Here is a 14,730-nt window from a genome sequence, read left to right on the forward strand (position 1 = left end):
ACCGGATTTAGAACTCCATTTACATTAAAAGATATTAATTCAATTGGTTCTCCCTGCATTCATACCTTTGCAATTTCCCCCTTTTCTCCCCCACTTCATATAGGCTGCTGCCTCGTAAACACAGTAAAACAAAAATTGCCACCAACAAAAAATAAAATTGTGAACACTTAAAAGTTCTCCCTCTTCTGACTTCCCCTCACACGGTCCTCTTACTGACCTGTAGCAAGTCCGAGGGAAAGCCTCCAACCCAAAATGAGTTGCAGGGCCCTCTACTGTGACAACAGTCATGGTGGTCCTCTCCCATTGTCCCCGTATGCGGAACTGTCCCAGCAGCAGCGATCACAACCACAATACGTGCAGGATGTTTGATTGTGTTCAGTAAATTCTGTGTGTTTGACTCTGACACATACGCCACAGAACCTTGGAGTCACTTTTGACCAGGACATGTCCTTCAATGCACATATTAAACAAATATGTAAGACTGCTTTCTTCCATTTGCGCAACATCTCTAAAATTAGAAATATCCTGTCTCAGAGTGACGCAGAAAAACTAGTTCATGCATTCATTAAATCGAAGCAAAAAGATGACAGTCAATAAAATTCTAAAAGATAATTTACTGACAAATAATCAAAAGATAAAAGATAAAACAGTACAGTGTCCCATTTATGAATCAAGTAAAAATACACAGTCCCAAGGCCAGAGCCAGCTATGCCACACTGTCAGTTGCACTCCACGTGTTGACTTCAACAGGGTTAGCAGTTGTCCTCTAACACCCACCACCATGCAAGTAGATAGCCAGTGGTCACTCCAGCCTCTGCAACTCTGCTGCCTTTAGGCTGTGGTATATAATAGGCCCTGGCCTGCACAGAGAGACAAAATGACACATTCACTATAGAATTCATAGCACAAAACCCATCCATCCCAAACATACCAGATTTCATCACATTACATACCTGCACAGAGAGACAAAATGACACAGCAGTGTTTGTAGTGTGGGCTATAAGTAGACCAGTGTATCAGTGCAATCCAGTACACCTGCCTCTAATTAGTCCAACCCTATTCCAGCCATTGACTCACCAAAAATGTGACACACACACACCACCACTCCCAACCCAGTGCAACTTCACACAATAATATGGAGCTGAATTAACACAGGCACATTAGTCTACCATGTTACAACCATATCACCCTATTAGAGCACTTCGCTCTCACACTGCAGGCCTACTTGTTGTTCCTAGAGTGTTTAAAAGTAGAATGGGAGGCAGAGCCTTCAGTTTTCAGGCCCCTCTTCTGTGGAACCAGCTTCCAGTTTGGATTCAGGAGACAGACACTATCTCTACTTTCAAGATTAGGCTTCAAACTTTCCTTTCTCCCTCCTCCCCACACCTGAAATTCACTGAGGAGATGATGGAGCGGGTCAATGCTGGGCTCAGATCTACCCCCCGGCCCAATCCCTTTTTGTCCCCCATAAACCCCCCACCAGAGCAGCCAAAGGTTCGCCATCGGGCCCCGCCCTCAACAGAGCAATCGAAATTACATTGCCCAGCCTCGCCCCCCTTAGTTCCTCCTTACCACCTTCATGCCCTGTCTCCGCAGTCTGATGTGTGATGTGTGGAGGGTCCGGGCTGCGAGGATTATGGCAGTGGTGACTTTTCCCAGGAGAAGCTGGGACCCTGTTTATTAGAAGGTTTTAAAATTTCTGTACTTTTAGGTGACAGAAGGAGACATGTGGCCTGGTCAAAACACAGAGAGCTGCACTCTAAAAGATCTTTAAATATAGTAAACATACCTTGTGTGCCACAGACTGCTCCCAAACACGAGGGGGCAAATAATACCTCTAAAACACTTAAGCTGGCTTTATTAAATGTTAGATCTTTAGCTGGGAAAACATTTTTAATTAATGATTTAATCACTGAGCACAGCCTTGATTTTATGTTTTTAACTGAAACTTGGTTGGACCAAAGTAACAGTGGAGCTGTTCTCATCGAGTCGACCCCTCCTAACTACAGTTTTATCAGTGAGGCCAGGGTGAGCAGGAGAGGAGGAGGGGTTGCTGTCTTATTTAATGAATCATTTCAATGTAAGCAGCTATCTCCTGGAAGTTTTCAGTCTTTTGAATATGTGGCTTTACAGCTGAAGGCCCCATCCAAAGTTATGTTTCTTAATCTTTACAGGCCTCCCAAATACTGCACAGACTTTTTTAATGACCTCAGTGAACTGCTGTCTGTGATCTGTGTTGATTTCGACTGTGTAATTATTGTTGGGGATTTTAACATCCATGTGGACAACCCTCAGGACAAAGGGACTAAAGACCTGAGTAACACTCTGGGCAACTTTGGGCTGACTCAGCATGTAACAGAGGCCACACATAATAGAGGACACACTCTTGACCAACTGATCTCCAAGGGCCTGAGCATTTCAAAGGTTTACTCTGTCTGATGTGGGCCTGTCTGATTATTACTGTGTTTTCTTTGAAAGTAAAATCTCAGCCCACACAAATATATCAACAGCAGTGATCACAAAACGGTGTATAACTGAACACAGTAGTGAGATCTTTAACCAGGTCTTCCCATTAACACCTGACCTGTCCAGAAGTTCAGTCAATGAGCTCGTCAATAGCTTCAATGCTTAAATGTTAAATATAATGGACACTATTGCTCCCATTAAGGTGAAGGTTATCTCTGGAAGGAAAAAGTCTCCATGGAGAAACTCCACACTGGTGAAAAATGAAAAAAGAGAGTGTAGGAAAGCTGAGCGCAGATGGAGAAAAACAAACCTCCAGGTTCATTATGACATCTATAAAGAGAAACTTCACAATTATAATTTACAACTGAGGAGTGCAAGGAGGTCCTACTTCTCTGACATCATCACCAAAAACAGTCATAACGCTCGGGTCTTATTTTCTACAGTTGACAGGCTAACAAACCCTCCTGTGTCAGTGGCAGCTGAACTTCATTCGACCATGGCCTGCAATGACTTTGCCAAATTCTTCACAGAAAAAATCCAAAAGATTAGACAAGCAATTAATACATCAACAGCAGATCCAGGATATGTACTGTGTCCACCGAAAAACTGTTTAAACACCATCAAACAGTTTCACCCTATTAACAGCAAAGACCTGGAGGACATCTTAGGTCAACTGAACTCCTCCTCTTGCTGTTTAGATGTCCTGCCAACAATTTTTTTCAAAAAGGTCTCAAAGACTTTGGAGTCAGACCTGTTACAGATCGTCAATTTTTCTTTAATGTCAGGTGTGTTTCCAGAACCACTAAAAACTGCTGTAATTAAACCTATACTGAAAAAGGACAATCTTGACAAGACACAAATGAACAACTACAGGCCGATCTCAAATCTCCCATTTTTAAGTAAGATTATTGAAAAAGCAGTTTCTCAACAGCTCAATTACTTCTTAAAACAGAATAACTGCTATGATGCCTTCCAGTCAGGTTTTAGACAGAACCACAGCACTGAAACCGCTCTGACCAAAGTGTTTAATGACATATGTCTGAACACAGACAGTGGAACAATGTCAGTCTTAGTTTTACTGGATCTCAGTGCAGCATTTGATACAGTTGACCACAACATATTACTCAAACGACTGGAGAACTGGGCAGGTCTTTCAGGAACTGTACTAAACTGGTTCAAAACATACTTAGAAAACAGGAAATACTTTGTATCAATAGGTAACTTCACATCTGAGCAGACAAGTATCACATGTGGAGTTCCCCAAGGTTCCATCTTGGGACCCCTTCTGTTTAACATTTACATGCTCCCACTGGCACAGATTATAAAGAACAACAAAATAAACTATCATAGCTACGCAGATGACACACAAATATATATCACAATGTCACCAGGAGACCGAGGCCCTGTACAGGCTCTTGGTAAATGCATTGAGGAAATTAATGACTGGTTGTGCCACAATTTTCTCCAGCTAAACAAAAATAAAACTGAGGTAATAGTCTTTGGTGCAAAAGAAAAACGATTACAGGTCACCAGAGAACTTCAATCTATACACCTAAAAACCACAAACCAGGCGAGAAATTTGGGTGTAGTGATGGATGCAGACCTAAACTTAGAAAAACACATTAAGACATTAACAAAATCCGCTTACTATCACCTCAAGAATATTTCAAGGATAAAAGATCTGATGTCTCAACAGGACCTGGAAAAACTAGTCCATGCATTCATCTTTAGTAGGCTTGATTACTGTAACAGCATCTTTACAGGTCTACCTAAAAAATCAGTCAGACAACTACAGCTCATTCAGAACTCTGCTGCTAGAGTCCTCACTAAGACCAAAAAAGTGGACCACATCAGTCCAGCTCTGAGGTCTTTACACTGGCTGCCTGTCCGTCAGAGGATAGACTTTAAAGTTCTGATGCTGGTCTATAAAGCTCTGAATGGTTTAGGACTGAAATACATCAGTGACCTCCTGACCCAGTATGAACCTTCCAGATCCCTCAGGTCATCTAGATCCGGTCTGTTATCAGTTCCCAGAGTCAGAACCAGACACGGAGAAGCTGCATTCAGCTTTTATGCTCCATATATCTGGAACAAACTCCCAGAAAGCCTCAGATCAGCTGAAACACTCAGTTTATTTAAATCCAGGTTGAAGACTCACCTATTCTCAGCTGCATTTGAATAAAGCACCAAATCCACACTTAAGTTTAAATTTCAAAACCTACTTTTTAACTACTGATTTTATCTACTGTTCTGATTTTATCTACTGTTTTGATATTTGATTTTATATACTGTTTTGTTTGTTTGCTTGCTTGTTTTAATCAAATTTAAATCATGCTTTTTATTTGTTTTTGTTTTTAATGTCTCTGTAAAGCACTTTGAATCACCTTGTTGTTGAATTGTGCTATATAAATAAACTTGCCTTGCCTTGCCTTTTTGCTAAAGCATATAGTTAGGGCTGGACCAGGTGACCCTGAATCCTCCCTTAGTTATGCTGCAATAGACGTAGGCTGCCGGGGATTCCCATGATGCACTGAGTTTTTCCTTTCCAGTCACCTTTCTCACTCACTATGTGTTAATAGACCTCTCTGCATCGAATCATATTTGTTATTAATCTCTGTCTCTCTTCCACAGCATGTCTTTATCCTGTCTTCCTTCTCTCACCCCAACCAATCACAGCAGATGGCCCCGCCCCTCCCTGAGCCTGGTTCTGCCGGAGGTTTCTTCCTGTTAAAAGGGAGTTTTTGCTTCCCACTGTCGCCAAAGTGCTTGTTCATAGGGGGTCATATGATTGTTGGGTTTTTCTCTGTATGTGTTATTGTAGGGTCTAGCTTACAATATAAAGCATCTTGAGGCGACTGTTGTTGCGATTTGGCGCTATATAAATAAAACTGAATTGAATTGATTTCAGTCACAAACTGAAACTCAGGATTAAAAGAAGTGTTTGTGCTGACGTCGGTGAATCCGACCCCAAACGCTCCTCCTCTCAACGCCAGCCTCGTTCATATCACCTCCACCAATCGAGGAGGATTTAGTTTTTGTAGTCCGTCTTCAGCACCCTGTAGTTCCAACATGTGTCACATTAAAGTGTATTGCACCGCTTCAACTCACTACAATCAGCAGGTGATTTTAGACCCAGACACGCCACAGGGCTGTGTGCTGCTACATCATGGAGTCTACAGGAGGTGGAGGCCCTGAACCATTCAGGACTCCACCCAGGCCACAGCATTACTGAGCTGTGTCCTTGTTACCATCAGGCAGGCGACGCAGACCAAAGAGCTCCACTGGACCCCCTGTTAGTGTTCCTCAGGTGGAGCCATGCTGGACGCTGAGGTGGTCTGCACTCACAACATAAACCAGATTCAGTGTTTCAACCCTGAGAGAGGTGTGTGTGTGTGTGTGTGTGTGTGTGTGTGTGTGTGTGTGTGTGTGTGTGTGTATGTATACACAGGTATTAACATCTTCGTGGGGACCAAAAATTGGGAGTTTACTATACTTGTGGGGACAAGTGGCCCCAAAATCCCAGTCCCCACGAGTTTGAAGGCATTTTTGAGACTCAAAATGTGGTTTTGGTGTCAGGGTTACAATTAGGTTATGGTTAGATTTAGGGGAAGGGTCAGGGTTAGGCATTCATTTTTGATGGTTAGGATTAAAGCGGCTAGGGAAAGCATTATGTCAATGAGATGTCCCCACAGGGATATAAATACACACGTGTGTGTGTGTGTGTGTGTGTGTGTGTGTGTGTGTGTGTGTGTGTGTGTGTGTGTGTGTGTGTGTGTGTGTGTGTGTGTGTGTGTGTGTGTGTGTGAGAGATCTAGACGTCACAACTGAGACGGGTTTCACGCTGCAGGAAACAAACTTTATTTCTTTGGTTTGTTCGCCGTCGTCATGGAGACAGAAGCTGATGACGTGGAGTCTTTAATCTGATCTCAGTATAGAGAAAAACATAGCGCCGACAGGAAGAGGAACACAGGCGCCTCCTGTCGGCGAATAATGCGAGTGCCATCATCCAACAGAAAGAGCTCCTCCCTCTGTCACTGCACAGCCAATCAGGGCTCTTGTGGGCGGAGCTTCCTGGATCTAAAACCTCATTCAAACCAAAGGCCAGACAGCTGCTCCACCCTAACCCCCATCTTCGGGAGGTGGAGCCAACAAATTGATTGCTCCGTCACTGGTTGGCTCCGCCTCCTCTTCATCAGGATGAATGAGGCTTCAGATTGGAGCGGAGGAATGCCTGAATTAGAGCCCCACGATACAAGAAATTACAAAAATAAGATTCTCAATAATCTTTTTACACACGCCCCCTCCTCCAGTGAGGCAGGGCCACAGATTCACCCCGCCCACACACAGTCCATCTCCACTCTTTACTACGATACGAAGGCCCCTCTGCCGCTCTGCTTGCAGCTGCTTTCTCTCAAGTGTCCGTTGGAGATGCCGCCCTCCCGCCGAGCCGCTCCGGAAGCCAGCGCCGAACCGCAACCAGTTGAGTCCGCACAGCGAGACTCGACATCAAAGCCCAAGATGGTGGCGACAGGGCGAGGGAGGTCCTGAGGAGGAGCAGACAGATCAGGGTGAGGGGTCAGATGGCCGTACCACGACCGAAGACGCTCCCCGCACTCACCTTGCAGCTCCTGATCTGCAGACAGATGCCCTCAGCTTTCTGCAGGATCTCCTCGATGTCCAGCTTCATGGAGAGCTCGTTGATGTGCTGAAACACACACACACACACACACACACACACACACACACGTTGGTGAACAGTCTCAGGTGTGCACAGATCTCCGGGCAGCTTTGGCGTGACGCTCACCTTCAGGATCTCGTTGAAGCCATAGTTCTCCTCCATGATCTTCTGCTTCTCCGAGTCCAGGATGGCGCAGCACACCAGCAGGTGAAAGTTCTCGCAGGGCAGCCCGGTCCACATTACCTGTGGAGGAACCACACGTGAGACAACAGGAAGAACGACACCCGTCAGCACCTCCGACCCCGCAGGAGGACACCGACCTCCCAAAGCCGTAGCACGTCCACGAAGCTCAGCTCCCTCTTGAACCTGATGAGCAGCCAGCGGAAGCAGAAGTACAGGTATCCTGAATCCTGAGACTCTGAAACACAGACAGAGGGGGCGGGGTCATTCAGAGCCGCTGTTATTCACAGCAAACACACAGGCACAGCTGCAGGCGGCGTACCGAGGTAGTTCCAGAAGGCGAGGTCGAGCAGCCTGAGCAGCGAGCTGAGCTGGATGAGCTGAGTCTTCATGCCCTGCATCTGCTCCTCAAAGTTCTCATGCTGCAGGACGGACACGGCGGTAAATCAGCACACAGTTTAACGTCCGAGCTTTCAGAGCAAAGATCAGCTCGTCTGCTTTTAATCCCTGTTTCCTCTGTGACGTGAACAGCTCTCCGCCGTCGGGGTCTATATGTAACCCCAAGACTTCCTGTTTAAGTGGCCGACTTCATAATAATAACACAGTAATGATAAACGGGCCAGCTGCTGACTGACTGCTGTGAACGGACTCACCATCTGGTCCATGAAGGCCACGAAGCACCAGAAGGCATCGACCTCGTTCTCCATGACGTAGAGGATGGGTGACAGCAGGTCGCTCATGCCCTGAACGTAACCTGCAACACAGAGAGCTTCCTGTCAGGAACAGGAAAAGGGATGTGGCGCCGTACCTGCAGAGGCGAAGCGCAGCTCACCCAGGTCGAAGTCGTACATGCAGTAAGTCATGAGGATGTCGTGCAGCAGGACCAGGCCCGGGTTGTCGATGCCCTCGTAGAAGCGGTTTGTTCGGTCTGTTCGGTTCACGTCCTTCTCTGAGAGCACAGACACAAACGTCACATGACCTTTGACCTTTACCCCCTCATGGCAGGCTGCACCACCCAACTCAGAAGACCAAAGCGGTCGTCACTCAACTCCTGCAGCTCTCCCTCCACCTCATCGCGGCAGTAACTATGCATTTACTCGAGTACCTCACTGAAGTACTGCGTTCAGTCACTGTACTGCAGTATTTCAGATGTAAAAACTGGACTCCTTAACTTAACTAATGCCTCAGATCTGATCCCGGTGGCAGTGTTACGGTCTAACCCACACGCTCCACCCGACTCCATACTGACGTCATCTCCAGCATCAGAGCAATAATCAATCGCTCATCAATACTTTGGATCGACATTCTTTGGCACATCAAACACCACAAACACCTTCAAACGTGACCTCATCCACCCACTACACTGGACTGCTCTCCATCAGGAGCCCTGCCCAAACAACCAAACAAGGCCTGAGCTGAGGTCCTGCTCACCGATCAGACTCCGGTAGTCTCTCAGTCTGGAGTTCCTCCTCTCCTGCTCCTCGCTCACAGACTTCCACTGCAGCTTCATCCTGAAGTATTCATCACTACCACACACACACACACACACACACACACACACACACACACACACACACACCTCTTGTTTACATGATAAACACACCCGTCAGGGAAATCAGGTTTGTGTGTGTGAGTGTACGTTTTCTCTCTCTGCAGGGTCTTCCTCTCCTCGTGCGTGCTCTCCCAGGGATAATAGCCCAGCAGGAACTTCCAGGCCTCCTTCCTGAGGGCGTGGCACAGACCCTGCAGGCGACACAGATGCATCAGGGCGTGGCCTCTGCTTGTTTCAATCAGCGTCACAGGTCAAAACACCAGCAAGTGCTTTACAGTAAACGCAGGCATAAAAACCAAAGTGAAGATCAAACAGCCTAAAACTGAATAAATGAGTGATGCTGCTGAGAATCACGTCAGCTGATTGGTTCAGAGCTGGACACACCCACAGACACGTACGTACCCCCTTGAAGACTGCGTGTTTCAGGTCTGGGACGTCCTTCATCCTCCCGTCTGCGTCCTGGTGTCGTGCCCAGTCGTCTGCAGTCAGCGGCGACTTCCTGCTCACCTCGGGCCTCACGCCCAGGTCGATCTGACAGGGTCAAAGATGAAGCAAGAGCATCACACGGCTGACACACCTGCTGCCATGCGCCTGCCTAACAGCCAATCACATCAGACCCCTCACCCTGGTGATGACCTCGAAGCCCGGCTCCTCCTGCTGGTTGATCTCCAGCCCCGGGATGACCTCCCCCAGCAGATCGGCCACCTCCTCCGGGGGGCGCTGCTGCTGCTCCTCCGTCCCCGCAGCGCGTCGAATAAATAGTTTGTGACTTTGGACAAGCCGCCAAGCGTGGTGACGTACGGGTCCCGCTTAAACTTCTGCAGGAGACAAATGCAGAGCTCAGCCAACGGACGCCGGAACGGGACGCGAACGCAGCACGTGGGAACGCACGACTCCAAACCTCAACTGAAAATAAATCGTACAATGTGCTTTCACAGAAATAAGAGAAAAAAGGCAGAATTCTACATGTGAAACCAGCACAGCAAACACGGGCAACAGCCCGCTGCTGCGACCTCGCTCACAAAACAAACACGCAGATTTATTTAGTTTGAAATAAATGCGCTTTGATGCACAGCAGCTTCGAGAGAAACATCTGTGTAAAGATCACACGTTAACGTGTCTGTTTACCTGTTAAATTACCATGGTAACAGCTGCTGAACCCCTCACTGTGCAGCATGTTTCAGTGTGACAGATTCCCTGTGTGCGCGTCATCACAATCCTTGATGTCAACACGTCGCATGCTAAAACCTCGTAAATGTGTTTTTGTACCTGCAATACACCACAGGAAGCTGTCGGGGCAGCATTGCTGCATCACCTGCCAAGACTGCACCGCAAGAGAAATCAGGCAGATCAAATAATCTATAGTCGCACCGCCTGTGCACGTGTGCGCATGCATGTGTGTGCGTGCGCTTGCATGTTTTTGCATGCACGCTGAAATGTTGTTTTGCACGATTCTGATCTGCTGTCGAGTTGCTGTCACTCTGCTGGAAAGAGAACAACCAATCACATTCATTCCCTCTGATCTGGTTTCCGTCATCAGGCAGTGGGACAAGAGAATCCAGATGTTGGAGCCTAACAGCTGGTGGCGAGAGACGGCTAAACTTCTTACGTGAACCAGGCCGAAGTTGTTGTCGTCCAGAAGGTTCTCAAAGGACTGCGACAGAGCTTTGTTTGGCGTGCTGACCAGCAGGCACGTGTGGTCGCTGGGAGACCTGCAAACAGGAAAAATGTGACCTCAGTAACAGCTCACAGGATCAACGCCGGCCTTCTGATAACAAACGGGTGCTTATTATTCACGGCGAGAGCGGCAAGTCAGACATCAGAGGAAGCGCTTGTCTCTTTGGGGTGTACAGATTCTATCAGCCAATCAGCAGGCAGCGCGTGGGCGGGACGTCATTATGAAGCCTGATAAGAACTTTAATAACAGCTATCTGCCCCCGCCTCACCCGATATTTGGATCAGAGGGACGGGAACGCTGCCGCACGCCTGTGGAAATCATCCATTAGCATATAAATGACCGAAGAGAGCGGCGCTGGCGCCAAATCCCCCCCAGCAGCCCCCATCCCCACCCTGAGGGAAAGTAACATTTATACGTCTCCCTGACTGAGTGTAACTAAACTGCCTGTGACACAAACACCAATAACTTTATTGATCTGTATGTGACCCCCCCAAAAAAAACAAACACACACTGGACTCACTCTGTGAGCAGAGCGAACCTCCTCAGGCTGTCCAGGAACGCTCTGCTGCCGCCCTGGTGGAAGTGCAGATGTGGCAACGGGGTGGAAGAGTCCTTCAGCTGCAGGATGATGAAGGTCCAGCCCTCCTCCCTCACCGTGACGGAGCGGAGGTCACTGACGCTGAAGGCGAAGGCCCAGCGGCTCCTCTCGTGGCTGCTGTTGAGAGAACCTGGAGACAGGAAGCAGGGATTAGAAAACACAGGGATTTCAAAATAAAAGCTCAGAGATCAGCCGATGCACTCGTCTGGCTCAGGCTGCTGAGATTCTTCACGACCTGCAAATCCAGACAGCTCGAGGCTCGGCTGCAGTCTACAGGATTAAAATTCCTCATCACTGCCTCATTATCTCTGAATCTGAGTCACGTGATTCCGACATGCCGAGCAGGTTAAAGCAGCCGCTCACCCTCCATGTTGGAGCTCCGCCTCTTCCTGAACGACACGGCGTTCACCATGTCCCACTCTGTCTCATAGCTCAGCTGAGCCTCCAACAGCTGCTGAGACTGTGGACGGTCCCCCGGACACTGAGCCCACTCCACCACCGAGCTTGAGTCCTGCACACGCACACACACACTCTTAAATCAACTTTAGAATAGAATAGAATAGAATAGAATAGCTTTTTATTGTCACTGTTACAAGAACAGTGAAAGGCAGTTTGGCATCTCTCCATGTGTGTGAAGTACACAATAGCGTAAGTATTTACACAATGACAAATTTACATTTACACAAGAAAGATATGTACAAGTTATACATACACCTGCAAACATACACGCACATACATACATATATGTATATATACATATTTGCATCCGTACATGCATACACACACATATTTCCACATACACACTTACATCTATATACATACACATACATGCCATCTAACTAGCAGGTGCATTGAGAGGTGCATGGTTTACATGAATATTCTATTTTATGTTGTTGTTGTTGTTTTTGGTTTGTTTAAAAATCTGTTCTTGGAAACTTTGAAGTTTGGCTGTAATCAAATCAGGAAATTCGGTTTATTGATATTACAATAAAGCTGAACTCTACTGAAAGGGACTAACAGGACAAACCTTCCCAGCACAGAGCATGTTTGAGGGGTCGACGGCATCCTCCAGAGGTCTGTACTCCACCACAATCTCGGCGTCCTGACAGCGAGGACACACATGGACACGTTACTTCATCGATCACATCAATCAATCAAACAAGTCACAGGAGCGTTTAGGAAGAAATGAGAGTGTTTCTGTTCCGATCGCATAGATCTATAAACAATCAATAACAGTGACAAACTGGAGCTTTATTCCAGCCAATGATGTCCAGTTTAACAGGTCGTTGATTAACCAACCAGGTTATCGCCCTGGTATCAAACATGCTGCTGGTGTGTGAGGACGTTTTCTCTTCGGGTCGTTCCATCGCAGAGACATTCTGATACTTAATTGATGACCAGGCCGATTAATCGATACCAGAGTGTGTCAGGCCCGTTACCTTGTCGAGGATCCGGAGGGTTCCTGAAACCAGGAAGTCTGGCTCGATCTCCTCATCGCTGCTGGGATGAAGGAAGACTCCCTCGTGTTCAAATATCACCTGTGGAGCAGAGTCACAGTGAGGTCAGCTGAAGGATCAATACAGCAGGCAGGAAGTCTGATCACATCACATGACGTCTGAGGACTCAGGGCATTGTGGGAAAAATAACCTGCGATACAGTAGGAAAGTGGCACACCTGTTCACACCCGTCCCACCCACAATCAGCGCTTCAGATAAAACCGTTGATCAATACTAATCAATCAGGTTCCCCCTGAGATCAATCACGCAAACTTAAAGCGGTGTGCTGAGGTTCACCGGTCCGCCCAGGGACCACTGCACGCTAGTTTAACCCAGCCTAACCCCCGAGAGCCCCAACCCTCAGCCCTCCACCGCCCGCAGACAGCCTCCGGGCCGGAGAGGCGGACAGAGGCCGGCGGACAGCCGCCTTCCGAGGCAGCTGCTAACCGTGGCTAACAGAGCGGCGGTGGCGCAGAGCCGAAAGACGGAGCTCCCGGCCCGACTCGGGCCTCGTCCCCGCCGCGGAGCCCCGGAGCTCCGGCCTCCGCGGCAGAATCCCAGAAACGCGCTCATGTTTTTACCTTGAACGCAGGCTCCGCCGCCATGTCTGGACTCGCTCTCTTGATGACGACGGCAGCTCACGTGACCACCAACTTCCAAAACACAACTGACAGCTCAGCTTCCGGTTTAAAAAGGTCAGCTTCCGGTTAAAACCACGCCCACTTTAACGGCCGTCAGCTGACGGCCAACAAACAAATAAAAAAATAAAACAAATAAAAAATGTGAGCTTAAAATAAAAACTGAAAAACGAATAAATGTTACGTTACAGTATTTATCCTGTGGAGTACTGAAGCGGCAAATACTGAGGCCTCAAAGCTAATAGACCGTTGCTATGGTAACAGCAGATCGGAGATGATGAACGGTGAACACAGAACACCTGAAGCTTCGTCCTGACGAAACAGGTGGAGGCGTCACAGACACAAACTGCACCTGACCTCCGATCAGCTCAGTGAAACCTCCTTCAGCATCCAGATGTGCCTGCTGAGCTGCTCAGGGTTGGTGACGTCATCCGAGGGTTAAACATCTGCTTAACGAGTTTCTTTAATGGCTTGGAATCTATTCTTCTCTGCTACTACAATATTCAGGAAATCCCAGTTAGACGCTCAGGCTTTCATCAGCAGGCTCTCTGATCGACCACAAAGATTTTATATTTGGAACAACTTCTATACAAGAAGTCTGTTTTTTGAAAACTGCTTTAATAATGATCTTGTAAGTCAGCTATTCAATAACGCAAGCTTATTATACTCAGAGTTTCGATCTAGATGTAACACTCTAGTATCCCCAAACTGTACTGTTTGTCCATGTTGTTTAGACCCCCCTCCCCAGCGCACACACCCCTGTTGATGCCCCGCCCTGTCCTGATAGTCTCTCCTTCAGATGTGTTTCTCCTCTTGTAGATTAGGTCTCTTAGAGTAACTTATCTGTTCCTCCGTCTTTTTGTTTCTGGACTCAGTTTGTCGAGGACACTGACTGGATAAAGGTTAGTAACAAAGTGAAGAGATTTCATTTGGAAACATTTACCTTTACTCAGGTGTTATGGAACCATATCGCTACGTTCATCTCTATCAGCAGTGTGTGAATGGGTGGATGACTGGATGTGTAAAGCGCTTTGGGGTCCTTAGGGACTAGTAAAGCGCTATACAAATACAGGCCATTTATCACTTTTTACCATTTATCAAAAACTTTTCTACCAAAACGTGTTGTTATGGTTTTACTGACTTTAGTGAGAGAGACTCTCATTAATCAAACTCCACATCCATAAATGTGAGTTCTCCACTCTCAGGACAGAAACACAACAAGAAAGCTTTAAAAACCATTAATAATGTCTTTATTTATTTAATCTCACTGTATCCCTCGCCTTTCCCTATTTTAATAAGTATTTCTGTCCTATTTGTTTAATTGTACATACTCTGCCACTGTATCCTAATTTTGCACTACAATTGTACATCGTGCTGTTTTCTGCTTTTTGTTAAAGATTCTGTTGAAATAAAGTTGGAGGAAAAAAAGTTTCTTTAATGAGTG

The 14,730-nt window shown here is 47.0% G+C and overlaps 1 protein-coding gene across 1 annotated transcript; it reads right to left on the reverse strand.

The window, feature by feature from the left end:
- Positions 1 to 6,300: 6,300 nt before the first annotated feature.
- tbc1d15 (TBC1 domain family, member 15) lies at positions 6,301 to 13,385 on the reverse strand. Its single transcript, XM_003458301.5, is given in 18 exon segments — positions 6,301 to 7,010; positions 7,085 to 7,171; positions 7,271 to 7,387; positions 7,465 to 7,562; positions 7,647 to 7,746; positions 7,978 to 8,078; positions 8,157 to 8,273; positions 8,756 to 8,850; positions 8,964 to 9,067; positions 9,279 to 9,407; positions 9,501 to 9,610; positions 9,613 to 9,694; positions 10,486 to 10,588; positions 11,075 to 11,282; positions 11,516 to 11,663; positions 12,180 to 12,254; positions 12,592 to 12,690; positions 13,230 to 13,385. Coding segments are annotated over 18 exon segments (1,977 nt in total). The 5' UTR covers positions 13,254 to 13,385; the 3' UTR covers positions 6,301 to 6,830.
- Positions 13,386 to 14,730: the final 1,345 nt, after the last annotated feature.

The sequence above is a fragment of the Oreochromis niloticus genome, linkage group LG7 (genome assembly GCF_001858045.2).
Source record: "Oreochromis niloticus isolate F11D_XX linkage group LG7, O_niloticus_UMD_NMBU, whole genome shotgun sequence".
Classification (NCBI taxonomy): Eukaryota; Metazoa; Chordata; class Actinopteri; order Cichliformes; family Cichlidae; genus Oreochromis; species Oreochromis niloticus.